The sequence below is a fragment of the Cherax quadricarinatus genome, chromosome 50, assembly GCF_038502225.1.
Source record: "Cherax quadricarinatus isolate ZL_2023a chromosome 50, ASM3850222v1, whole genome shotgun sequence".
Taxonomy (NCBI): domain Eukaryota; kingdom Metazoa; phylum Arthropoda; class Malacostraca; order Decapoda; family Parastacidae; genus Cherax; species Cherax quadricarinatus.
Genome location: NC_091341.1, coordinates 15,046,915 through 15,072,944, shown reverse-complemented (window position 1 = coordinate 15,072,944; position 26,030 = coordinate 15,046,915). Strand labels below are relative to the sequence as shown.

The 26,030-nt window shown below is 43.2% G+C and overlaps 1 protein-coding gene across 1 annotated transcript in view; it reads right to left on the bottom strand.

Annotated features, from left to right (window-relative positions):
- Positions 1-3,221: 3,221 nt before the first annotated feature.
- LOC128695472 (protein Wnt-6) overlaps positions 3,222-26,030 on the bottom strand; it is an 80,814-nt gene continuing 58,005 nt past the window's right edge. The window contains exons 2-8 of the mRNA XM_053786132.2: positions 20,887-21,113; positions 17,731-17,862; positions 14,951-15,402; positions 7,212-7,352; positions 6,683-6,789; positions 5,400-5,520; positions 3,222-3,461 (exon numbers count right to left, since the gene is read on the bottom strand). Of these exons, the coding sequence (XP_053642107.2) occupies positions 3,369-3,461; positions 5,400-5,520; positions 6,683-6,789; positions 7,212-7,352; positions 14,951-15,402; positions 17,731-17,862; positions 20,887-21,113 (1,273 nt within the window). The 3' untranslated portion in view covers positions 3,222-3,368. The remainder of the gene's footprint in view (positions 3,462-5,399; positions 5,521-6,682; positions 6,790-7,211; positions 7,353-14,950; positions 15,403-17,730; positions 17,863-20,886; positions 21,114-26,030) is intronic.

Genomic DNA, 26,030 nt, shown 5'->3' with positions numbered 1-26,030 from the left:
AGCAAGATTATCTAGTAATAGAATTACTAAGCAAGATAATTACCTAGTAATATAATTACTTAGCAATATATTTATTACATAGTAATTGCCCAGCAAGATTATCTAGTAATATAATTATCTAGCAATATAATTACGTAGCAAGATAATTGCCTGGCAAGTTAATTACATAGCAAGATAATAGTTCGGTAAGATAATAACTCAATGAGATAATTACCAAGCAAGATAACTGCAAATATAATTACCTAGTAGATAATTATCTAGCAAGATAATTGCTTAACATAACTACCTAGAAAGATAAATAAGATAATTGCATATGAAGTTAATTATCTAGCAAGATAATTATCTGGTAAGATAATTACCCGGTAAGATAATTACCTAACAAGATAATTATACATTAATATAATTACCCAGTAAGATAATTACATATAAAAATAATTACCCAGTAAGATAATTACACATGAAGATAATTACCTAGTAAAATAATTACGTAGCAAGATAATTACCTAACAACTGACCATCCAGAAATAATTATTTCCTTGTCAAAATAATCAAGTTTCTGTCAATGTTAAGAGAATATAATTAAGGCATTTAAAATAATTACGTATCATTTTGACAGGTAATCATTCTTATACACCACATATATTATTCTTATACACCACATATATTATTCTTATACACCACATATATTATTCTTATACACCACATATATTATTCTTATACACCACATATATTATTCTTATACACCACATATATTATTCTTATACATCACATATATTATTCTTATACACCACATATATTATTCTTATACACCACATATATTATTCTTATACATCACATATATTATTCTTATACACCACATATATTATTCTTATACACCACATATATTATTCTTATATACACACTCATTCTCATACACATGTGCCATTCTGATACATATTTATAAATCTATATATACAGTCAATTTAAGTATTGTATACACAATCACACAATTTAAGTATTGCATATACAATCACACAATTCAAGTATTGCATATACAATCACACAATTCAAGTATTGTATACACAATCACACAATTCAAGTATTGCATATACAATCACATAATTCAAGTATTGTATACACATTCACACAATTCAAGTACTGCATACACAATCACACAATTCGAGAATTGTATACTCAATCACGCAATTCAGGTATTGCATACACAATCACACAATTCAAGTATTGCATACACAATCACACAATTCAGGTACTGTATACACAATTACAAAAGTCAAGTATTGCATATACAATCCTATACTTCAGGTATTGTATAAAAAAATTCCCATAAATCAATTATTTAAATAATTAGGCACTAATCAGCCTATAATTAGGCAGTAATTAGCCAGTAAATAACGCCAAGCTTAATAAAATAAACATCTGAATAACCTCGATATACAACATAACGTTGACGAGGGGCTCTTGATCCAGGGAAGAGGAGCTCCATCCCTCCCTTACCTCCTTCCTCCTTTTTTTCTCCTTCGGATCAAATGACGCATTTCTCGGAACGTATCCCCGTCGTTAAGCGACGCATGACTGTATAGTGAATAATTTGAGACAATAATCTTAAAATTATCATCAATTATAGAGCCTAAAGCAGATTTTTTTTTGGGGGGGGGGAGAGACATAACCTATGTGTCCCTCTATAGTCAATACGGTTTTAGGATTTGTGTTCAACGAGAATGATAATGGTCTAGGTCAACTGCAACGAAGCATTACCCAAGCTGTCTAATTCTAAATTGGTTTAGACTTGAAATATGTAATTAGAACCTGCAACATGTTGACTTTTGGCACTGACGGGAAGATGAACCAGAGCATGATGGCACTCAGACCTGGCTCAGGGTATTATGGCACTCAGACCTGGCTCAGGGCATGGTGGCACTCAGACCTGGCTCAGGGTATGGTGGCACTCAGACCTGGCTCAGGGCATGGTGGCACTCAGACCTGGCTCAGGGCATGGTGGCACTCAGACCTGGCTCAGGGCATGGTGGCACTCAGACCTGGCTCAGGGCATGGTGGCACTCAGACCTGGCTCAGGGTATTATGGCATTCAGACCTGGTTCATGGTGTTATAGCACTCAGACCTGGCTCAGGGTATGGTGGCACTCAGACCTAGCTCAGGGCATGGTGGCACTCAACCTGGCTCAGGGCATGGTGGCACTCAGACCTGGCTCAGGGTATTATGGCACTCAGACCTGGTTCAGGGTGTTATAGCACTCAGACCTGGCTCAGGGTATGGTGGCACTCAGACCTGGTTCAGGGTGTTATAGCACTCAGACCTGGCTCAGGGTATGGTGGCACTCAGGTCTGGCTCAGGGCATCGTGGCATTCAGACCTGGCTCAGGGTATTATGGCACTCAGACCTGGCTCAGGGCATGGTGACACTCAGGTCTGGCTCAGAGCATGGTGGTACTCAGATCTGGCTCAGGGTATTATGACACTCAGACCTGGCTCAGGGTATTATGACACTCAGACCTGGCTCAGGGTATTATGGCACTCAGACCTGGCTCAGGGTATTATGACACTCAGACCTGGCTCAGGGTATTATGACACTCAGACCTGGCTCAGGATATTATGACACTCAGACCTGGCTCAGGGTATTATGACACTCAGACCTGGCTCAGAGTATTATGGCACTCAGACCTGGCTCAGGGTATTATGACACTCAGACCTGGCTCAAGATATTATGACACTCAGACCTGGCTCAGGGTATTACGACACTCGGGCCTGGCTCAGGGTATTATGACACTCAGACCTGGCTCAGGGTATTATGACACTCAGACCTGGCTCAGGGTATTATGACAATTATGACACTCAGACCTGGCTCAGGGTATTATGACACTCAGACCTGGCTCAGGGTATTATGACACTCAGACCTGGCTCAGGGTATTATGACACTCAGACCTGGCTTAGAATACGGTGCCTCACAATTTTTACCTTTAAAGTCTTTATGTATTCATTAATAGAGTCCATGTTTCAAGTAGAAATCCAATATTCTTCCTTGTAGTCTTATCCCCTTCTCCGATATATATATATATATATATATATATATATATATATATATATATATATATATATATATATATATATATAATATATATATATATATATATATATATATATATATATATATATATATATATATATATATATATATATATATATCCACCAATTTCCTTATAGTGGATTGCTCCTGACGAAGCACTGGTGACGGTGCGAAAGGCCTTGTTCCACACTATGGCACTAAATGTTTATTAAAATTATTATTATTAGGATTTCTATAATCACTTATAGTGTTTTGATGTCTCTCAGTCGGAGATGACATCACTGCTTCATCTGCACCGAGACGTCAGCCTCTTGCGGTGACATCTCTGGCACTTCACCTCGCAGCAGTAGGTGAAGCGGCACCTGCAGTTCTCCTCCACCTGACAACACAAACAAACACCTGTAATTAACTTTGAAGGGAAAAACATAGTGATAATTAAATACTGAAAATCGAAAATGATTTTTTTTTATATGTGAAAATTTGAAATTCTGAAAAATTTGAAAAAATGAAAATTTGAAAAAAAAAAAAAAATGAAAAAATCAGAAAGACTGAAAAACTGAAAATTCTGAAAATTTGAAAAACCGAAAATTTCAAAATCTGAAAAATTGAAAACACTGAAAATTTAAAATTTCTGAAATCTGAAAAAAACAAAAACCTGAAATTTTGAAAATCCTAAAAATTTATGTGTCCCCCCCCAGCCTCTCTTTATACTGTCATCCAAGTACAGGAACCTCCAGCCTCCAGCTGCTAAACAATTAACTGATTTTTCGTGAAAAACGAGTAATGGAGACACCATCGTCCCTGTGTGTACAATACTACATATTGTACAATATTGTACTACATATTGTACAATATTGTACTACATATTGTACAATATTGTACTACATATTGTACAATATTGTACTACATATTATACAATATTGTACTACATATTGTACAATATTGTACTACATATTGTACAATATTGTACTACATATTATACAATATTGTACTACATATTGTACAATATTGTACTACATATTATACAATATTGTACTACATATTATACAATATTGTACTACATATTATACAATATTGTACTACATATTGTACAATATTGTACTACATATTGTACAATATTGTACTACATATTGTACTAAGGAACAAACTATACATATATGTTACACTAAGTTTCATGGATCTAACTTTGTTAAAATTTAAGGGACAGACACTGTGTTATTTGTTTCAACTTCCATATAAAAAAAACTGTAACCAGGAATTTCTAAACGAGAAAATAATAAAAGTAGATTAAATATTGAAAGTAGATTAAATAACGAGAGTAGAGTAAACTGTCTTTAACCTAAGATATTAAAGAAATATTTTTATTGATCAAAACTCTGAAATTTCAAGGAAGAACATGCAACACCAAAATCTATTTCAAAATCTAGATATCAAAACAAATCCCCGAAAAGGAATCCTCCGGGAAAATATAATTTTCTCAAAATTATTATGACCCACAGTATAATATTTTTTATATTGTTATTATTTTCAAGGGAAAGAGATAAACCCATAAGAGCAATAAAGAGCCTAGTTAATGGGAAGTAGTTAGGAAGAAGTGGTAGACAAGGTCAGACTAGGAGAGTGTCTAGAAGATGTTAGAGCAACTTGGACATGGCGTTAGAGCTTACCAGACGCCATGACTCTACATATAAGACTCTAGGAGTGCTCTCAGAGTTGCTATTTGTCTCTCAAAGTTATATGTCTCTCAGAGTTGCTATTTGTCTCTCAGAGTTGCTATTTGTTTCTCAGAAATGCTATTTGTTTCTCAGAGTTGCTATTTGTCTCTCAGAGTCGCTATTTGTCTCTCGGAGTTGCTATTTGTCTCTCAAAGTTGCTATTTGTTTCTCATAGCTACTGTTTGTCTCTCAGAGTTGCTATTTGTCTCTCAGAGTTATTTGTTTCTCAGAGTTGTTATTTGTCGTAAGGAAGGCAAGGACTCGTGTTGGGACGTCTAGTCATCTCCTGGAGAGGGAAGGACTCGTGGAATGACTTACGTAGAGCTGGGACTCGTGTAAGTACTAACGAAGTGTTCCTAGGCAGGAAGGAACTCTTGGAAAGGACTTCTAAGGTGCACCTAGCACTTAAGGAACACACTCAGAATATGAAAGAACCCATGTAAGAACCTCAAGAGTGCTCCTAGGAAGAGAAGGACTCGTGTAAAGACTTCCAGAACGCTCCTACGAAGATAAAAAAAAAAAACTCGTTCAAGGACTTCAAAGAGCGTTCCTGGCTCCTAGGAAGAGAAAGTACTCGTTGAATGAGTGCTGCTAGGACCTACAAAGTGTTCCTCCTGGGTGTATCCACGACCACAGCACATAACGTCACATCCTGCCAGGTCGTAGGACGTCGCGTTGCATATACGACCTCTGGTACCCAGCGATCCTGTCCTCTTGTTAGGGCTGTGTTGGAGAGGTGCAGGTTGAGTAGTGGTGGTAGGTTGAGTAGTGGTGGTGGTAATAGTAGTAGTAGTAGTAGTAGTAGTAGTAGTAGTAGTAGTAGTAGTAGTAGTAGTAGTAGTAGTGGTAGTATAGTAGTAGTAGTAGTAGTATAGTAGTAGTAGTAGTAGTAGTGGTAGTAGTAGTAGTGGTAGTAGTAGTGGTAACAGTAGTGGTAGTAATAGCAGTAGAGGTACTAGTAGTGGCACTGTTATTAGCAGTAGTAGTCGTAGTGATAGTAGTAGTAGTGGTAGTAGCAATAGAGGTAGTAGTAGAGGTACTAGTATTAGAAGTAGTGGTATTACTATTATTATTATTATTATTATTATTAGTAATAATAGTGGTAGTAATAGTAATAGTGGCAGTAGTAGTAGTGGAGTAGGAAGCTCAATTAAATTATATTAATTAATTTTATTTATTATAATTCACAAAATTTACGCTTAATTATAAATAATAAAAAAATAATTTATAAAAAATTTTTAATAAAAATAATAATAATAATAATAACTATTATTATTATTATTAATTTTCTTGTAAATGTAATGTAATTATATAAGAATTATATTAGAAATAATACTGAATATCTGGTAAAACATAATTACGAGTATAAAAAAGTGATGACCTTTGACCACGTCCAGAGATACTGACCTATCACCTGACCTGAGATGATCCATACATTACCTAATGACCTGACCTAAGCCACACGTGACCTGTGACCCGACCTGAGCCAGACTTGACCTTTGACCTGGCCCAAAGACACTTGACCTGTTACTTAATCTGACTTTCCCTGACCAGAGATGATCCAGACATGACCTTGTGGCCTGACCTCAACTACATATGACCTTTGACTTGGCCCAGAGACACTTGTCATATGACATGACTTCCCCTAACACGAGATGACCCAGACATGCCACTATGACCTGACCTAAGCTACATGTGACTTTGTCCAGAGACGCTTGTCATATAACATGACTCTTCTTGACGCGAGATGACCCAGACATGCCCTTATGACCTGACCTTAGCTACATGTGACCTTGTCCAGAGACGCTTGTCATATAACATGACTTCCCCTGACGCGACATGACCTTTTGACCTGACCTCAGCTACATATGACCTTTGACCTGACCTGCAGAAGCTAGGAGAGTCCTCCAGGTAAACGAGGTCCTGCTTTCTCGGTGACCTGACTGAGTCCGCCTCTGGAATGACCGTCTCCCCATCATTACTAGGAATCACCTGGAATTGTAAGAATAAGTGACTGGGAATTGTAGGAATAAATCACTGGGAATTGTAGGAATAAATCCATTGCTCAAGGAACAATGGATTTCAAAGACGAAATATTTTAATTACAGAAATATTTTTTTTTACAGTTTTGGGCAATACCCTAAGATAAAGAGACAGACACACAGAAAGGCAGACAACAGAGAGGCACATAGACAGGAACACAGTTACACAGGTACACGGACAGACATAAACAGGCATATAGAGAAAGACACACAGATAGACACAAACAGGCACACAGACAGACACACAGACATGAACACAGACAGGTACACAGACAGATAAAGGCAGGCACACAGACAGACATATATAGACAGGTACACAGACTCACAAATACAGAGAGAGAGAGAGAGAGAGAGAGAGAGAGGAACACAGACCTTGATGGCAGCGTTGAATCTCTCCTTGAGGTGACGTCCTACGCTCCTGAAGGTGGGTATCCTCCTCCAGCAGGTCCTGTGAGTACACGACCCTGAGAGTCCGTGACATTTGCAGTGTGGCACCAGGTGGTTCTTCACTGCCTGCGGTGCCAAGATGCACACCGTGTAAGTGGTTAAACGTACAAGTGCACTCTCAGTAGCCAGTGCTCGTGGAAGTATAATATACGCACACGTTTTAGAACCGTGTGCGGATTTTTAGGGTAATCATGTACGTATTATGAAATAATGTGTACGTTAAATGGTATATCTTATTTTGGCTGGCTTTCTATCTTACAATATCTAATATCTGTTATCTTTGTCTTACATTATCTAAGATCTGTTATCTTTCTATCTTACATTATCTAGGAGCTATCTTGATTATCATTCTATCCCTTTTTACCTTGTGTAATGACAACTATCTTCACTGTCTTACATCATGTAATAATAACTATCTTCACTATCTTACATCAAGTAATGACAACTATCTTCACTATCTTACATCATGTAATAATAACTATCTTCACTATCTATCTTACATCAAGTAATGACAACTATCTTCACTATCTTACATCATGTAATAATAACTATCTTTCTATGTTACATCAAGTAATGACAACCATCTTCACTATCTTACATCATGTAAAGACAACTATCTTCACTATCTTTCTATGTTACATCATGTAGAAGCTGCTATCTTTGCCATCTCACATCATCTAAGACCTGCTATCTCGCTGCCCCGTGTTGCACATTTGCATAAACGAAATAACTGGATTGAATAACAGGACTAGTCTTTCTCACACTCAAGTTATCCACTCCCTGTATCAGGGATACTTGAATCCCTGTATCATAGCCGCTCGAATCTTTATATCAAGGATACATGAATCTCTGTATCAGGGATACTTGAATCCCTGTATCATAGCCGCTCGAATCTTTATATCAAGGATACATGAATCTCTGTATCAAGGATACTTGAATCTCTGTATTTGGGATATATGAATCTCCGTATCAGGAGTACATGAATCCCAGTATCAGGTATTAACATATTCTTGACTAGTAGTGAAGAGGTGACATACAGCCTTAATGACTCCCGTGTAGTCGATAGCCTTTAAACTTAATTAACCAAACAGGTGTGGAGGTACCTGGGACCAGGTGAAAACCACCTGCTATTAAACGAGAGTTTAACTGCCAGTCAGGTGAAGGTGGCTGAGCCACCACCAGCGCTCTTAATGAGCAGATACAAGAGTTAAGAGCTTATAAAACATGCTTCTGGAGCGCTTTAGCAAACACAGGAGTTTTAGTGGTCCTTTTGTTACTCTGGGAGGGATGGGTGCTTGAGAGAGATTGCTGTTGTTGGTGGTGGTTGTGGTAGTGGTGGTGCTTTTGTTACTCTGGGAGGGATTGGTGCTTGAGGGAGACTGCTGTTGTTGGTGCTGATGGTTTGGTGGTAGTGGTGGTGCTGCTTTTATCACTCTGGGAGGGATGGGGTGCTTGAGGGAGACTGTTGTTGTTGGTGATACTTCTGGTGTTGGTGATGGTGGTAGACAGTGGTGACACTGGAGGTAGTGATTGTCAGCTCGATAGATCGTAAGTGCTAGCTCGGGAACTGCTTATTTTATGAGAGAGAGAGAGAGAGAGAGAGAGAGAGAGAGAGAGAGAGAGAGAGAGAGAGAGAGAGAGAGAGAGAGAGAGAGAGAGAGAGAGAGAATATTTCGTTAAGTGATTTAGGGAGCTGACCGACAAGTCTAAGTTTATTACCTAGTCTAGGTTGACCAGACCAGGTACGACAAGGGCTGTCTCGCTTACCATCTATTTTACTGTATCCTTCTGCTGACAACTGGCTGCATTGCGTTGTACTCGATATTATTAAATCTCTATTCCCACTCTTTCGTTTATTCCGTGTCCTCTCGTTCGCTGATTTTGAATGCTCAAGCAACTCCTGTTGAAATCTTAATCTAAAATTCTCTGTTTTTTTTTTTTTTACACAGGGTTTTACTAGGTTAAGTTAAGAGTTCCTAACTTTATTTACAAGTCAAAAAGCTATTACGTACTTACCTCTCTCTCTCTCTCTCTCTCTCTACTCACTTCCCTCACCTCCGATTATAACAACACCAACTTGAGCATGATATCACCATGCAGCAAGAACTGGTCTGTGAACAAGGTACACAGGTCCCCCAGACACCATCTTATGGTGGAGATAGTGAGAATGTCTTGTGAGACGTAGGCAGAAGTGAGACAGTAAGGGCATGAATGAGGCCAAGAATGAGTGTATATATTAAGAGTGAATGATTCTGGCGATCAATGTTTTATTATAATAATTATAATAAATTACAATAATTATTATTATCACCATTAATCACATTATAATTTTGTTATAATTTTTTATCAAAATTTATCACAGTTGGATATTTATTTACAGTGATTAAAAAAAAGGTTGGTGGACTGATTAATGATATTTAAATCTTACCTACTACACGAGGGTCATTAAGACTGCATATCACCTATTTACCATCAGTCAGGAACACTTTACTCCCTAAGATAGGAATTAAACTCTCAGTGTGTACACTGGAAGATCGTGTGTGACCTTATTAAGTTCTTGAGATGACCTTCACCGGGGTTAATGACCTTGTTCACGGACAGGTATTAACGTATACAAGGGATAAGGACACGATGGTGAGTTCCACAAGTATCGTGTTAATGTGGCGAAAAATGTCAAATTTGCTGTACTTAAGAGTTGGTATAGCCATCTAGTTTGTGCAATCATGTACTTTGAGTGGTTATTTAGTTTGTGTATTCGTCTAGTTTGTATTTTGTGATGGGTCGAGTGTTAGCTCCTGGTCTCGTCGAGTGTAACAAGAGAATGGGTCGAGTGTTAGCTCCTGGTCTCGTCGAGTGTAACAAGAGAATGGGTCGAGTGTTAGCTCCTGGTCTCGTCGAGTGTAACAAGAGAATGGGTCGAGTGTTAGCTCCTGGTCTCGTCGAGTGTAACAAGAGAATGGGTTGAGTGTTAGCTCCTGGTCTCGTCGAGTGTAACAAGAGAATGGGTTGAGTGTTAGCTCCTGGTCTCGTCGAGTGTAACAAGAGAATGGGTCGAGTGCTAGCTCCTGGTCTCGTCGAGTGTAACAAGAGAATGGGTTGAGTGTTAGCTCCTGGTCTCGTCGAGTGTAACAAGAGAATGGGTCGAGTGCTAGCTCCTGGTCTCGTCGAGTGTAACAAGAGATTTATTGTTATTCCTATTTATGTATTATTTTTTGAGGCTGTGTATTTGTGTTCGTCTTCACCTCTGTCCTCATCCACCTCCTTCAACCAGCTGTAATCCACCTCCTTCAACCAGCTGTAATCCACCTCCTTCAACCAGCTGTCAACCATCTTCTTCAACCAGTTCTCGTCCATCTTCAACACTGTGTCCTCACCTGACCTGAGCTCAGTCAATGGTGTAGTGCCGATCGAAATATTATTCTCGTTCTATTTTCACTTTGGTGTGATAACTGTGACTTTCTTCCAGCCACGGTGTTGTGACTGACAGCCACCACGACCACGGTACTATGTCTTCCAGCCACGGTGTTGTGGCTGTCTTCCAGCCACGGTATTGTGACTGACAGCCACCACGACCACGGTACTATGTCTTCCAGCCACGGTGTTGTGGCTGTCTTCCAGCCACGGTATTGTGACTGACAGCCACCACGACCACGGTACTATGTCTTCCAGCCACGGTGTTGTGGCTGTCTTCCAGCCACGGTGTTGTGACTGACAGCCACCACGACCACGGTACTATGTCTTCCAGCCACGGTGTTGTGGCTGTCTTCCAGCCACGGTATTGTGACTGACAGCCACCACGACCACGGTACTATGTCTTCCAGCCACGGTGTTGTGGCTGTCTTCCAGCCACGGTATTGTGACTGACAGCCACCACGACCACGGTACTATGTCTTCCAGCCACGGTGTTGTGGCTGTCTTCCAGCCACGGTATTGTGACTGACAGCCACCACGACCACGGTACTATGTCTTCCAGCCACGGTGTTGTGGCTGTCTTCCAGCCACGGTATTGTGACTGACAGCCACCACGACCACGGTACTATGTCTTCCAGCCACGGTGTTGTGGCTGTCTTCCAGCCACGGTGTTGTGACTGACAGCCACCACGACCACGGTACTATGTCTTCCAGCCACGGTGTTGTGGCTGTCTTCCAGCCACGGTATTGTGACTGACAGCCACCACGACCACGGTACTATGTCTTCCAGCCACGGTGTTGTGGCTGTCTTCCAGCCACGGTATTGTGACTGACAGCCACCACGACCACGGTACTATGTCTTCCAGCCACGGTGTTGTGGCTGTCTTCCAGCCACGGTGTTGTGACTGACAGCCACCACGACCACGGTACTATGTCTTCCAGCCACGGTGTTGTGGCTGTCTTCCAGCCACGGTATTGTGACTGACAGCCACCACGACCACGGTACTATGTCTTCCAGCCACGGTGTTGTGGCTGTCTTCCAGCCACGGTATTGTGACTGACAGCCACCACAACCACGGTACTATGTCTTCCAGCCACGGTGTTGCGGCTGTCTTCCAGCCACGGTATTGTGACTGACAGCCACCACGACCACGGTACTATGTCTTCCAGCCACGGTGTTGTGGCTGTCTTCCAGCCACGGTGTTGTGGCTGTCTTCCCGCCACGGTGTTGTGACTGTCTTCCCGCCACGGTATTGTGACTGACAGCCACCACAACCACGGTACTATGACTGTCTTCCAGCCACGGTGTTGTGGCTGTCTTCCCGCCACGGTGTTGTGACTGTCTTCCAGCCACGGTATTGTGACTGACAGCCACCACGACCACGGTACTATGTCTGTCTTCCAGCCACGGTGTTGTGGCTGTCTTCCAGCCACGGTGTTGTGGCTGTCTTCCAGCCACGGTGTTGTGGCTGTCTTCCCGCCACGGTGTTGTGACTGTCTTTCAGCCACGGTATTGTGACTGACAGCCACCACAACCACGGTACTATGACTGTCTTCCAGCCACGGTGTTGTGGCTGTCTTCCAGCCATGGTGTTGTGGCTGTCTTCCAGCCACGGTGTTGTGACTGTCTTCCAGCCACGGTATTGTGACTGACAGCCACCACGACCACGGTACTATGTCTGTCTTCCAGCCACGGTGTTGTGGCTGTCTTCCAGCCACGGTATTGTGACTGACAGCCACCACGACCACGGTACTATGTCTTCCAGCCACGGTGTTGTGGCTGTCTTCCAGCCACGGTGTTGTGGCTGTCTTCCCGCCACGGTGTTGTGACTGTCTTTCAGCCACGGTATTGTGACTGACAGCCACCACAACCACGGTACTATGACTGTCTTCCAGCCACGGTGTTGTGGCTGTCTTCCACCCACGGTGTTGTGGCTGTCTTCCAGCCACGGTGTTGTGACTGTCTTCCAGCCACGGTATTGTGACTGACAGCCACCACGACCACGGTACTATGTCTGTCTTCCAGCCACGGTGTTGTGGCTGTCTTCCAGCCACGGTGTTGTGGCTGTCTTCCAGCCACGGTATTGTGACTGACAGCCACCACGACCACGGTACTATGTCTTCCAGCCACGGTGTTGTGGCTGTCTTCCAGCCACGGTGTTGTGGCTGTCTTCCCGCCACGGTGTTGTGACTGTCTTCCAGCCACGGTATTGTGACTGACAGCCACCACAACCACGGTACTATGACTGTCTTTCAGCCACGGTGTTGTGGCTGTCTTCCAGCCACGGTGTTGTGGCTGTCTTCCCGCCACGGTGTTGTGACTGTCTTCCCGCCACGACACTGTGACTGACAGCCACCACAACCACGGTACTATGTCTTCCAGCCACGGTGTTGTGGCTGTCTTCCAGCCACGGTGTTGTGGCTGTCTTCCAGCCACGGTGTTGTGGCTGTCTTCCAGCCATGGTGTTGTGGCTGTCTTCCAGCCACGGTGTTGTGGGTGTCTTCCAGCCACGGTGTTGTGGCTGTCTTCCAGCCATGGTGTTGTGAATGTCTTCCCGCCACGGTGTTGTGGCTGTCTTCCAGCCACGGTGTTGTGGCTGTCTTCCAGCCATGGTGTTGTGAATGTCTTCCCGCCACGGTCTTGTGGCTGTCTTCCAGCCACGGTGTTGTGGCTGTCTTCCAGCCATGGTGTTGTGGCTGTCTTCCAGCCACGGTGTTGTGGCTGTCTTCCAGCCACGGTCTTGTGGCTGTCTTCCAGCCATGGTGTTGTGACTGTCTTCCAGCCATGGTGTTGTGGCTGTCTTCCAGCCACGGTGTTGTGGCTGTCTTCCAGCCATGGTGTTGTGACTGTCTTCCCGCCACGGCACTGTGACCAACAGCCACCACAACCTGGTCTGGGACCGGGCCAAAGGGGTCGTTGGCCCCCTTGAAGTGACTACAGGTAACACTCAAGTAACCTGTGACTACAGGATGAAACGTCGACAGGTATGAAACGTCGACAGATACGAAAAACCAAGGCGACCAAGCCTGTACATTGAGCAACATTTCGATCTAAGGAGCGAAATGATGAGCAAATGAAGTCGTCCTCTGCACGCTGCTCTGTCCGAATGACTACCAACACATTTCGCCAGCAGAAATATCGAAACATTGTACCTTCACTAGCAGGAAGTACACAATAATAGACTTTAGTATAACTCAAGATTACTATTCTTTAAGATAACTGTTAGACAAGATAACTATTTCAAGATAACTGTTAGACAAGATAACTGTTAGACAGGATAACTGTATTTCAAGATAAATGTTAGACAAGATATCAGTATTTCAAGATAACTGTATTTCAAGACAACTGTCAGACAAGATAACTGTATTTCAAGACAACTGTCAGACAAGATAACTGTATTTCAAGACAACTGTCAGACAAGATAACTGTATTTCAAGATAACTGTCAGACAAGATAACTGTATTTCAAGATAACTGTCAGACAAGATAACTGTATTTCAAGATAACTGTCAGACAAGATAACTGTATTTCAAGATAACTGTCAGACAAGATAACTGTATTTCAAGATAACTGTCAGACAAGATAACTGTATTTCAAGATAACTGTCAGACAAGATAACTGTATTTCAAGATAACTGTCAGACAAGATAACTGTATTTCAAGATAAATGTTAGACAAGATATCAGTATTTCAAGATAACTGTCAGACAAGATAACTGTATTTCAAGACAACTGTCAGACAAGATAATTGTATTTCAAGACAACTGTCAGACAAGATAACTGTATTTCAAGACAACTGTCAGACAAGATAACTGTCAGACAAGATAACTGTCAGACAAGATAACTGTTAGACAAGATAATTGAACTGCAAGACAACCGAATTGCAAAATAAATGTTCCTGAAGATAACTGCATTGCAAGATAACTGTTCCTCAAAATAATTACTACTACTATTACCACTGCTACTAGCATTACTACTACTATTACCACAAATACTACTATCACTATCATTACCACTACTATTATTACTATTACTACTACTACTACTACCACCGCTACCACCACTATTATCTATTATCACTACTACTACTACCACTATTAATACTAATACTACCACTACTATTACTACTAATACCACTACCATTACTACCACTACTACTATTGCCACTAATACCACCACTACTACTATTACCACTAGTATCACTACTATTATTACCACTACTACTGCTATTACTACTACTGATCACTTGACTCACCCTCCTGCCAGCCTCATTGTTCCAGAGCATGACAATGCTCTTGATATCCCTGCTCTCCTGTCCTCTCAGGTACCTCCAGTCCATGAAGTCCCTGGCCACACGGTGACCATACGCTACGTTGTCATCACAGCCACTCCAATCCCACTCTTTCCCATTCCCAGCCATTTCCGCCCCAGCGGCCATCATCCCCATTCCCGAGACTGATCCCGGTCCAGGGGAGACATCGTTTACCAGCTGCAGTCTTGCTGCTCGCGTTACAAAGGAGTTCTGTGGGTGCTGCAGGCCTCCCTGCTGTGCCTCTCTGATCCCTCTGTTGCGCCGCGATGTTGAGTGCCTCCCTCGCCCTTCTTCTGTACTTCTTCCTTCCGTTCTCTCTCTTCTCTGTTGTTTGTGTCTCTTAGAGATTTCGTTGTTCTTCCTTCTCTCCCCGTGGACCTTCTTTCTTCTTCTTTCTGAAAAAAAGAGAAAGACAAGATAAATGAATAACAGGAAACTACTGGAGAGACGGGTGTAAATATCCTGGAGATGGATGTAAATATCCTGGAGATGGGTGTAAATATCCTGGAGATGGGTGTAAATATCCTGGAGATGGGTGTAAATATCCTGAAGATGGGTGTAAATATCCTGGAGATGGGAGTAAATATCCTGGAGATGGGTGTAAATATCCTGGAGATGGGTGTAAATATCCTGGAGATGGGTGTAAATATCCTGGAGATGGATGTAAATATCCTGGAGATGGATGTAAATATCCTGGAGATGGGTGTAAATATCCTGGAGATGGGTGTAAATATCCTGGAGATGGGTGTAAATATCCTGGAGAAGGGTGTAAATATCCTGGAGATGGGTGTAAATATCTTGGAGATGGGTGTAAATATCCTGGAGATGGGTGTAAATATCCTGGAGATGGGTGTAAATATCCTGGAGATGGGTGTAAATATCCTGGAGATGGGTGTAAATATCCTGAAGATGGGTGTAAATATCCTGGAGATGGGTGTAAATATCCTGGAGATGAGTGTAAATATCCTGGAGATGGGTGTAAATATCCTGGAGATGGATGTAAATATCCTGGAGATGGGTGTAAATATCCTAGAGATGGGTGTAAATATCCTGGAGATGGGTGTAAATATCCTGGAGATGGGTGTAAATATCCTGGAGAGGGATGTAAATATTCTGAGGATAGTGTTGGGGAGGCTAGTAGTTGAGGAAGGTAGTGTCAGGGAAAGGTGTTGTTGGGGTGGTGGTAGTGGTGATTGTGGTTGTTGGTATGATGGTGGTGGTGGTGATGGTGATGGTGATGGTGATGGTGGTGGTGGTGATGGTGGTAGTGGTGGTGGTAGTGGTGATGGTATGGTAGTGGTGGGTGAGTGATGATGGTATGCTAGTGGTGGGTGAGTGATGATGGTAAGCTAGTGGTGGGTGACTGGTGATGGTATGGTAGTGGTGGGTGAGTGGTGACGGTATGGTAGTGAGTGGTGATGGTATGGTAGTGGTGGGTGAATGGTGATGGTATGGTAGTGGTGGGTGAGTGGTGATGGTATGGTAGTGGTGGGTTAGTGGTGATGGTATGGTAGTGGTGGGTGAGTGGTGATGGTATGGTAGTGGTGGTGATGGTGGTGGTAGTGGTAGTGGTGGTGATGGTGGTGGTAGTGTTGAGCGGTGATGTTATGGTATGGTAGTGGTGGGTGAGTGGTGATGGTATAGTAGTCGTGGGTGAGTGGTAATGGTATGGTAGTGGTGGGTGAGTGGTGATGGTATGGTAGTGGAGGGCCTACGGGTGAGGATGTTTGAAATCCTGCTATGGTCAGCAGCAATATGAATACAGTCAATGATTCACACAGACGGTTGGTAGTGAGTCATCTACTGGTACACTGGTTACTGGTAACTGGTTACTAGGAACTGGTACTACTACTGAGAGTGGTGGGTGAGTGGTGATGGTATGGTAGTGGCGGGTTAGTGGTGATGGTATGGTAGTGGTGGGTGAGTGGTGATGGTATGGTAGTGGTGGGTGAGTGGTGATGGTATGGTAGTGGTGGGTGAGTGGTGATGGTATGGTAGTGGTGGGTGAGTGGTGATGGTATGGTAGTGGTGGGTGAGTGGTGATGGTATGGTAGTGGTGGGTGAGTGGTGATGGTATGGTAGTGGTGGGTGAGTGGTGATGGTATGGTAGTGGTGGTGATAGTGGTGGTAGTGATGGTGATGGTGGTGGTAGTGGTGAGCGGTGATGTTATGGTGGTGGTAGTGGTGGGTGAGTGATGGTATGGTAGTGGTGGGTGAGTGGTGATGGTATAGTAGTCGTGGGTGAGTGGTAATGGTATGGTAGTGGTGGGTGAGTGGTGATGGTATGGTAGTGGTGGGTGAGTGGTGATGGTATGGTAGTGGTGGGTGAGTGGTGATGGTATGGTAGTGGTGGGTGAGTGGTAATGGTATGGTAGTGGTGGGTGAGTGGTGATGGTATAGTAGTCGTGGATGAGTGGTGATGGTATAGTAGTCGTGGATGAGTGGTAATGGTATGGTAGTGGTGGGTGAGTGGTGATGGTATGGTAGTGGTGGGTGAGTGATGATGGTATGGTAGTGGTGGGTGAGTGGTGATGGTATAGTAGTCGTGGATGAGTGGTAATGGTATGGTAGTGGTGGGTGAGTGGTGATGGTATGGTAGTGGTGGGTGAGTGATGATGGTATGGTAGTGGTGGGTGAGTGGTGATGGTATGGTAGTGGTGGGTGAGTGGTGATGGCATGGTAGTGGTAGTGGTGGTGATGGTGGTACTGAGATATAGCCTCACCAGAAGACACGGTGTTGAGAGCTGAGTCAGTACAGGAACACTGCACCAGGTCACCCCTGGAACAAGCAGCTGTCACCTCGTGGCTGACACCAGCTGACACGATGGCGTTCAAGAAGGCAGTCTCTGGTGTGTCTGAAACAAGCACACTTTTCACCTTCAAAATACTTACACGTATTCACCTTCAAAAATCTACACGTGTTCACCTTCAAAACCATACATGTTCACCTCCAAAACCACACGTGTTCACCTCCAAAACCACCCGTGTTCACCTCCAAAACCACACGTGTTCCACTCAGTCAACGAGTTCGTCTCTCCCCCACCCTCCCCCCTCCCCCCACAAAAAAATAGGAAAAACATAAATTTTAAAATTCCATTTCATTCCACTGAAAATTCATTCTTTAACAAAACTGGTTTTGATTAGACCCCCTGAGATGGTTTTTAAATTTCCAGTAACCAGAGTTGCCATTTCTTGGCCCCAGTTGGTTTTTTCTGTTTGATACTCTGTTGTTGTTGTTGTGCCCAGAAGTACTGACAATGTAAACAGAAGGTAACTAGAACTAGAAGATAACTAGAACTAGAAGATAACTAAAAGATAACTAGAACTAGAAGGTAACTAGAACTAGAAGATAACTAGAAGATAACCAGAACTAGAAGGTAACTAGAACTAGACGATAACTAGAACTAGACGATAACTAGAACTAGAAGGTAACTAGAACTAGAAGGTAACTAGAACTAGAAGATAACTAGAAGATAACTAGAACTAGAAGGTAACTAGAACTAGACGATAACTAGAACTAGACGATAACTAGAACTAGAAGGTAACTAGAAGATAACTAGAACTAGAAGGTAACTAGAACTAGAAGATAACTAGAACTAGAAGATAACTAGAAGATAACTAGAACTAGAAGATAACTAGAACTAGAAGATAACTAGAACTAGATGATAACTAGAACTAGATGATAACTAGAAATAGATGATAACTAGAAGATAACTAGAACTAGAAGATAACTAGAACTAGAAGATAACTAGAACTAGAAGGTAACTAGAACTAGAAGGTAACTAGAACTAGAAGATAACTAGAACTAGAAGGTAACTAGAACTAGACGATAACTAGAACTAGACGATAACTAGAACTAGAAGGTAACTAGAACTAGAAGGTAACTAGAACTAGAAGATAACTAGAAGATAACTAGAACTAGAAGGTAACTAGAACTAGAAGATAACTAGAAGATAACTAGAACTAGAAGGTAACTAGAACTAGACGATAACTAGAACTAGACGATAACTAGAACTAGACGATAACTAGAACTAGAAGGTAACTAGAACTAGACGATAACTAGAACTAGACGATAACTAGAACTAGACGATAACTAGAACTAGAAGGTAACTAGAAGATAACTAGAAGATAACTAGAACTAGAAGATAACTAGAACTAGAAGATAACTAGAACTAGATGATAACTAGAACTAGATGATAACTAGAACTAGAAGATAACTAGAACTAGAAGATAACTAGAACTAGAAGATAACTAGAACTAGAAGATAACTAGAACTAGAAGGTAACTAGAACTAGAAGATAACTAGAACTAAAAGATAACTAGAACTAGAAGATAACTAGAACTAGAAGGTAACTAGAACTAGAAGATAACTAGAAGATAACTAGAACTAGAAGGTAACTAGAACTAGAAGATAACTAGAACTAGAAGGTAACTAGAACTAGAAGATAACTAGAACTAGAAGGTAACTAGAACTAGAAGGTAACTAGAACTAGAAGATAACTAGAACTAGATGATAACTAGAACTAGATGATAACTAGAACTAGATGATAACTAGAACTAGAAGATAACTAGAACTAGAAGGTAACTAGAACTAGAAGGTAACTAGAACTAGAAGGTAACTAGAGCTAGAAGATAACTAGAAGATGACTAGAACTAGAAGGTAACTAGAAGATAACTAGAACTAGATGATAACTAGAACTAGAACATAACTAGAACTAGAAAAAACTAGAAGGTAGCTAGAACTAGAAGATAACTAGAATTATAAAATAACTAGAACTAGAAGCTAACTAGAACTAGAAGATAACTAAAAGATCACTAGAACTAGAAGTTAACTAAACTAGAAGATAACTAGAAGATTCTAGAAGGTTACTGGATGGTAACTTAGTACATAACTAGAAGGCAATTAAAAGGAATACAGAAGATAACTAGGAAATTAAAATATAATTAGAAGGTAATTACATTTCCCTGGTTCCAAACCGAACCTAATTACTTCCCGGTCCTCCCATGAAAGAAATCAGGACATAATCAAATGTAATTATCACGTAATCAAAACATAATTAGAACAAATCATAATCAGAACGCAATTAGAACGTTAGGACGTTATTAGAACGTAAAAAAATACGTAAATTATCATATTTTTAATCAAAACTGCTGCTACAACTGCATTTTATGGGAACAGTAAGGCAAGTCACATTTTTTTCCAAGCAGCATATGCAAATTTTAGCTAAAAATTGAGGTCTGTTAGATAATGCTTAAAACTGTCTCAATCCTCGACATATTCAATATAATAACGTTTTAACACATTTTCATATTTAAAAAAAATCAGCTGAAAATTCCATAAAAATATTAGTACATTAGGACGTAATTAGAACTTAAGGACGCAATTAGTACGTTAGGACGTAATTAGTACGTAATTAGAACATTAGGGCGTAATTAGAACATGAATAGAACTTTAAGACGTAATGAGAACGTAATTAGTACGTTAGAATGAAATTAGAATGTTAGGACGTAATCAGAACGTAAATAGAACAAAACACCGTGATGAGAACGTAATTGGTACGTTAGGGCGTAATTAGAACGTTAGGTCGTAATGAGAACGTAATTAGTACGTTAGGACGTAATTAAATCCGTAAGACGTACTGAGAACATAATTTGTACGTTAGGACATAATTAGAACATTAAGACATAATCAGAAAATAGTAAGTTAGAACGTAATTACATTAACATAGGACGTTAAGACGTAATGAGAACGTAATCAGAACATAATTAGTACATTAAGACGTAATTAGAACGTAAATAGAAGGTTAGGAGGTAATTAGAAAGTTAGGGGGTAATCAGAAGGTTAGGAGGTAGTCAGAAGGTAAGTGGCAGGTAGTTACCCCTGGTGAGTATTCTCTTGAGGGAGCGACGGTTGTCAGAACAGTTCCAGTGGTGGTGAGCGAACTGGTACTGGCACTCCCGCAGCGCCAGCTGTGCTCCCTGCAGGATCAGCAGAAAGACTTCGTGTTGCTTGCGGCAGATGATACTCTGCGGGTCCTTGGCCAGCCTGCGGCCTCTCTTGCGGCATATGCGGGAGTGGTCCATGATGGCCCGGCTCCCCAGGGACCTGTGGTGAGGGACAGAGTGTGAGTTAGTAGGTCTCAGACCAGTTCCCCGGGGGACCTAATGTGAGGGAGTAAATAGGTCTCAGACTGTCTCCCCAGGGACCTAATGCGAGGGAGGCAGTAAACAGGTCTCAGACCGTCTCTCAAGAGACCTGTTTTGTGGGGGAGAGAGTTAACCTAACCGAACTTACCGTAACAATACCTAACCTAACTTAACCTAAGGCAGGTCAACCATCACTGTGGGAAGGCAGGTCAACAATCACTGTGGGAAGGCAGGTCAGCCATCACTGTGGGAAGGCAGGTCAACCCATCACTGTGGGAAGGCAGGTCAGCCCATCACTGTGGGAAGGCAGGTCAACCATCACTGTGGGAAGGCAGGTCAACCATCACTGTGGGAAGGCAGGTCAACCCATCACTGTGGGAAGGCAGGTCAACCCATCACTGTGGGAAGGCAGGTCAACCCATCATTGTGGGAAGGCAGGTCAACCCATCACTGTGGGAAGGCAGGTCAACCACCACTGTGGGAAGGCAGGTCAACCACCACTGTGGGAAGGCAGGTCAACCATCACTGTGGGAAGGCAGGTCAACCATCACTGTGGGAAGGCAGGTCAACCATCACTGTGGGAAGGCAGGTCAACCCATCACTGTGGGAAGGCAGGTCAACCCATCACTATGGGAAGGCAGGTCAACCCATCACTGTGGGAAGGCAGGTCAGCCCATCACTGTGGGAAGGAAGGTCAACCATCACTGTGGGAAGGCAGGTCAACCATCACTGTGGGAAGGCAGGTCAACCCATCACTGTGGAAAGGCAGGTCAACCCATCACTGTGGGAAGGCAGGTCAACCCATCACTGTGGGAAGGCAGGTCAACCATCACTGTGGGAAGGCAGGTCAACCCATCACTGTGGGAAGGCAGGTCAACCATCACTGTGGGAAGGCAGGTCAAACCATCACTGTGGGAAGGCAGGTCAACCCATCACTGTGGGAAGGCTCTGGCAGCGGACGTGAAGAACATTCACATACACCCACAAATCCAAACAATACGCGACTCTAGGAAGACAGTGTTTGGATGAATGATGATGAATGCTTTTTCGTCTTCTGTGGGTCACCCTGCCATGGTGATAGACGGCTGGTGTGTTCAAAAAAAACAAAATGTTGAATCTGGAGAGAACCTGTCAGGTATGCGCCAGTAGGCCTACTGCAGTGTTCCTCTAATGTTCCTAAAAGTGGCTGGTTTTATTTCTAACTGGCCTCTTTTGTGGTCTTCAGTGTCCGGCAGTGTTTATGCGCAGCAGCAGACGCAGACTTTCTACCCACGATGTTACTAGCTATGTTCTGATCTGTGTGTGTGTATGTGTCCATTTCCAACTGCTGCTGCTGAACCTGCCGTTGCTGCTGCTGCTGCTGCTGCTGCTGCTGCTTCTACTGTTGCTGCTGATGCTTCTACCGTGGCTTTTGAGGCTGTTTCTACCGTTGCTGCTACTGTTTCTTCCGTTGCTGCTGCTGTTTCTACCGCTGCTGCTGGTGCTCCTTCTACCGTTGCTGCTGCTTTTTCTACCGTTGTTGCTGCTTCTACCGTTGCTTCTGCTGCTGTTTCTACCGTTACTGCTGCTGCTTCTACCGTTGCTACTGCTGTTTCTCTACCGTTGCTGCTGCTGCTTCTACCGTTGCTGCTGCTGCTTCTACCGTTGCTGCTGCTTCTTCCGTTGCTGCTGCTGCTTCTTCCGTTGCTGCTGCTGCTTCTACCGTTGCTGCTGTTTCTACCGTCATTGCTGCTGTTTCTACCGTTACTGCTGCTGTTTCTACCGTTACTGCTGCTGCTACTACCGTTACTGCTGCTTCTGCCGTTGCTTCTGCTTCTACCGTTGCAGCTGCTGCTGTTGTACGCCTCTTCCGTCCCACGAGTTGTGTTGATGCACATCTCCCAGACACAAGCCACGACGGGTTCGATCCTCCGGCACCACACAAACAAACAAAACTCTTTTACGACCGGCGAGGAAGTCATAAAAATACCATTAATGTGAAAAACGCTAAACCCGCAAGGGCTACACAGCGCCAGTTTGGAACGGGATTATACTGCATCTCATCCATAAAAGGCAACCCTTTACTTCCTTGTATCAAGAAATCTCTCTTAAAGAGAAGGAATTAAAGATATTAAAGAGAAGGGATTAAATAGATTAAAGAGAAGGGATTATGGAGACGGGATTAAAGGGAAGGGATTGAAGGGAACGGGTAGACGGAAAGGGTGCTAGGGGGTCTGCGCCCCCCTGGCTATTCTGCTCACACTCCCTCTTAATAAAAGACCGAGTAAATAAACATAAGAGGATCGGTTAAACACTGTGTTCAATGTCTGTGGTAACACTGTGTGTGTGTGTGTGTGTGTGTGTGTGTGTGTGTGTGTGTGTGTGTGTGTGTGTGTGTGTGTGTGTGTGTGTGTGTGTGTGTGTGTGTGTGTGTACTCACCTAATTGTACTCACCTAATTGTGGTTGCAGGGGTCGATACTCAGCTCCTGGCCCCGCCTCTTCACTGATCGCTACTAGGTCCTCTCTCTCTCTGCTTCCTGAGCTTTATCATACCTCTTCTTAAAACTATGTATGGTTCCTGCCTCCACTACTTCACTTGCTAGGCTGTTCCACTTCCTGACGACTCTATGATTGAAGAAATACTTCCTAACGTCCCTATGACTCGTCTGAGTCTTCAGCTTCCAGTTGTGACCCCTTGTTTCTGTGTCCCCTCTCTGTAACATCCTATCTCTGTCCACCTTGTCTATTCCCCACAGTATCTTGTATGTCGTTATCATGTCTCCCCTGACCCTTCTGTCCTCCAGTGTCGTCAGTCCGATTTCCCTCAACCTTTCCTCGTACGACATTCCCCTGAGCTCTGGGACTAGTCTTGTTGCAAACCTTTGTACTTTCTCTAACTTCTTGACGTGCTTGACCAGGTGTGGGTTCCAGACTGGTGCTGCATACTCCAGTATGGGCCTAACATACACAGTGTACAGTGTATTGAACGATTCCTTATTAAGGTATCGGAACGCTATTCTCAGGTTTGCCAGGTGCCCGTATGCTGCAGCAGTTATTTGGTTGATGTGTGCCTCCGGTAACGTATTCGGTGTTATGGTCACCCCAAGGTCTTTCTCCCTGAGTGAGGTCTGTAGTCTTTGTCCACCTAGCCTATACTCTGTCTGCGGTCTTCTTTGCCCCTTCCCAATCTTCATGACTTTGCATTTGGCAGGGTTGAATTCGAGAAGCCAGTTTCTGGACCACATGCCCAGCCTGTCCAGGTCTCTTTGCAGTCCTGCCTCATCCTCGTCCGATTTAATTCTTTTCATCAACTTCACATCATCTGCGAATAGGGACACTTCAGAGTCTATTCCTTCCATCATGTCGTTCGCATATATCAAAAATAGCACTGGTCCTAGAACTGACCCCTGTGGGACCCCGCTCGTCACAGGTGCCCACTGTGATACCTCTTCTCGTACCATGACTCGTTGTTGCCTCCCTGTCAGGTATTCCCTGATCCATTGCAGTGCCCTCCCTGTTATATGCGCCTGATCTTCCAGCTTCTGCACTAATCTCTTGTGGGGAACTGTGTCAAAGGCCTTCCTGCAGTCTAGGAAAACGCAATCAACCCACCCCTCTCTCTCGTGTCTTACTTCTGTTACCTTGTCATAAAACTCCAGAAGGTTTGTGACACAGGATTTGCCTTCCATGAACCCATGCTGGTTTTCATTTATAATCTTGTTCCGTTTCAAGTGTTCGACCACTCTCCTCCTGATAATCTTCTCCATGACTTTGCACACAATACATGTCAGAGACACAGGTCTGTAGTTTAGTGCCTCATTTCTGTTTCCTTTCTTAAATATGTGTGTGTGTGTGTGTGTGTGTGTGTGTGTGTGTGTGTGTGTGTGTGTGTGTGTGTGTGTGTGTGTGTACTCACCTAGTTGTACTCACCTAGTTGAGGTTGCGGGGGTCGAGTCCGAGCTCCTGGCCCAGCCTCTTCACTGATCGCTACTAGGTCACTCTCCCTGAGCCGTGAGCTTTATCATACCTCTGCTTAAAGCTATGTATGGATCCTGCCTCCACTACATCGCTTCCCGAACTATTCCACTTACTGACTACTCTGTGGCTGAAGAAATACTTCCTAACATCCCTGTGATTCATCTGTGTCTTCAGCTTCCAACTGTGTCCCCTTGTTACTGTGTCCAATCTCTGGAACATCCTGTCTTTGTCCACCTTGTCAATTCCTCTCAGTATTTTGTATGTCGTTATCATGTCCCCCCTATCTCTCCTGTCCTCCAGTGTCGTCAGGTTGATTTCCCTTAACCTCTCCTCGTAGGACATACCTCTTAGCTCTGGGACTAGTCTTGTTGCAAACCTTTGCACTTTCTCTAGTTTCTTTACGTGCTTGGCTAGGTGTGGGTTCCAAACTGGTGCCGCATACTCCAATATGGACCTAACGTACACGGTGTACAGGGTTCTGAATGATTCTTTATTAAGATGTCGGAATGCTGCTCTGAGGTTTGCTAGGCGCCCATATGCTGCAGTAGTTATTTGGTTGATGTGCGCTTCAGGAGATGTGCCTGGTGTTATACTCACCCCAAGATCTTTTTCCTTGAGTGAGGTTTGTAGTCTCTGGCCCCCTAGACTGTACTCCGTCTGCGGTCTTCTTTGCCCTTCCCCAATCTTCATGACTTTGCACTTGGTGGGATTGAACTCCAGGAGCCAATTGCTGGACCAGGTCTGCAGCCTGTCCAGATCCCTTTGTAGTTCTGCCTGGTCTTCGATCGAGTGAATTCTTCTCATCAACTTCACGTCATCTGCAAACAGGGACACCTCAGAGTCTATTCCTTCCGTCATGTCGTTCACAAATACCAGAAACAGCACTGATCCTAGGACTGACCCCTGTGGGACCCCGCT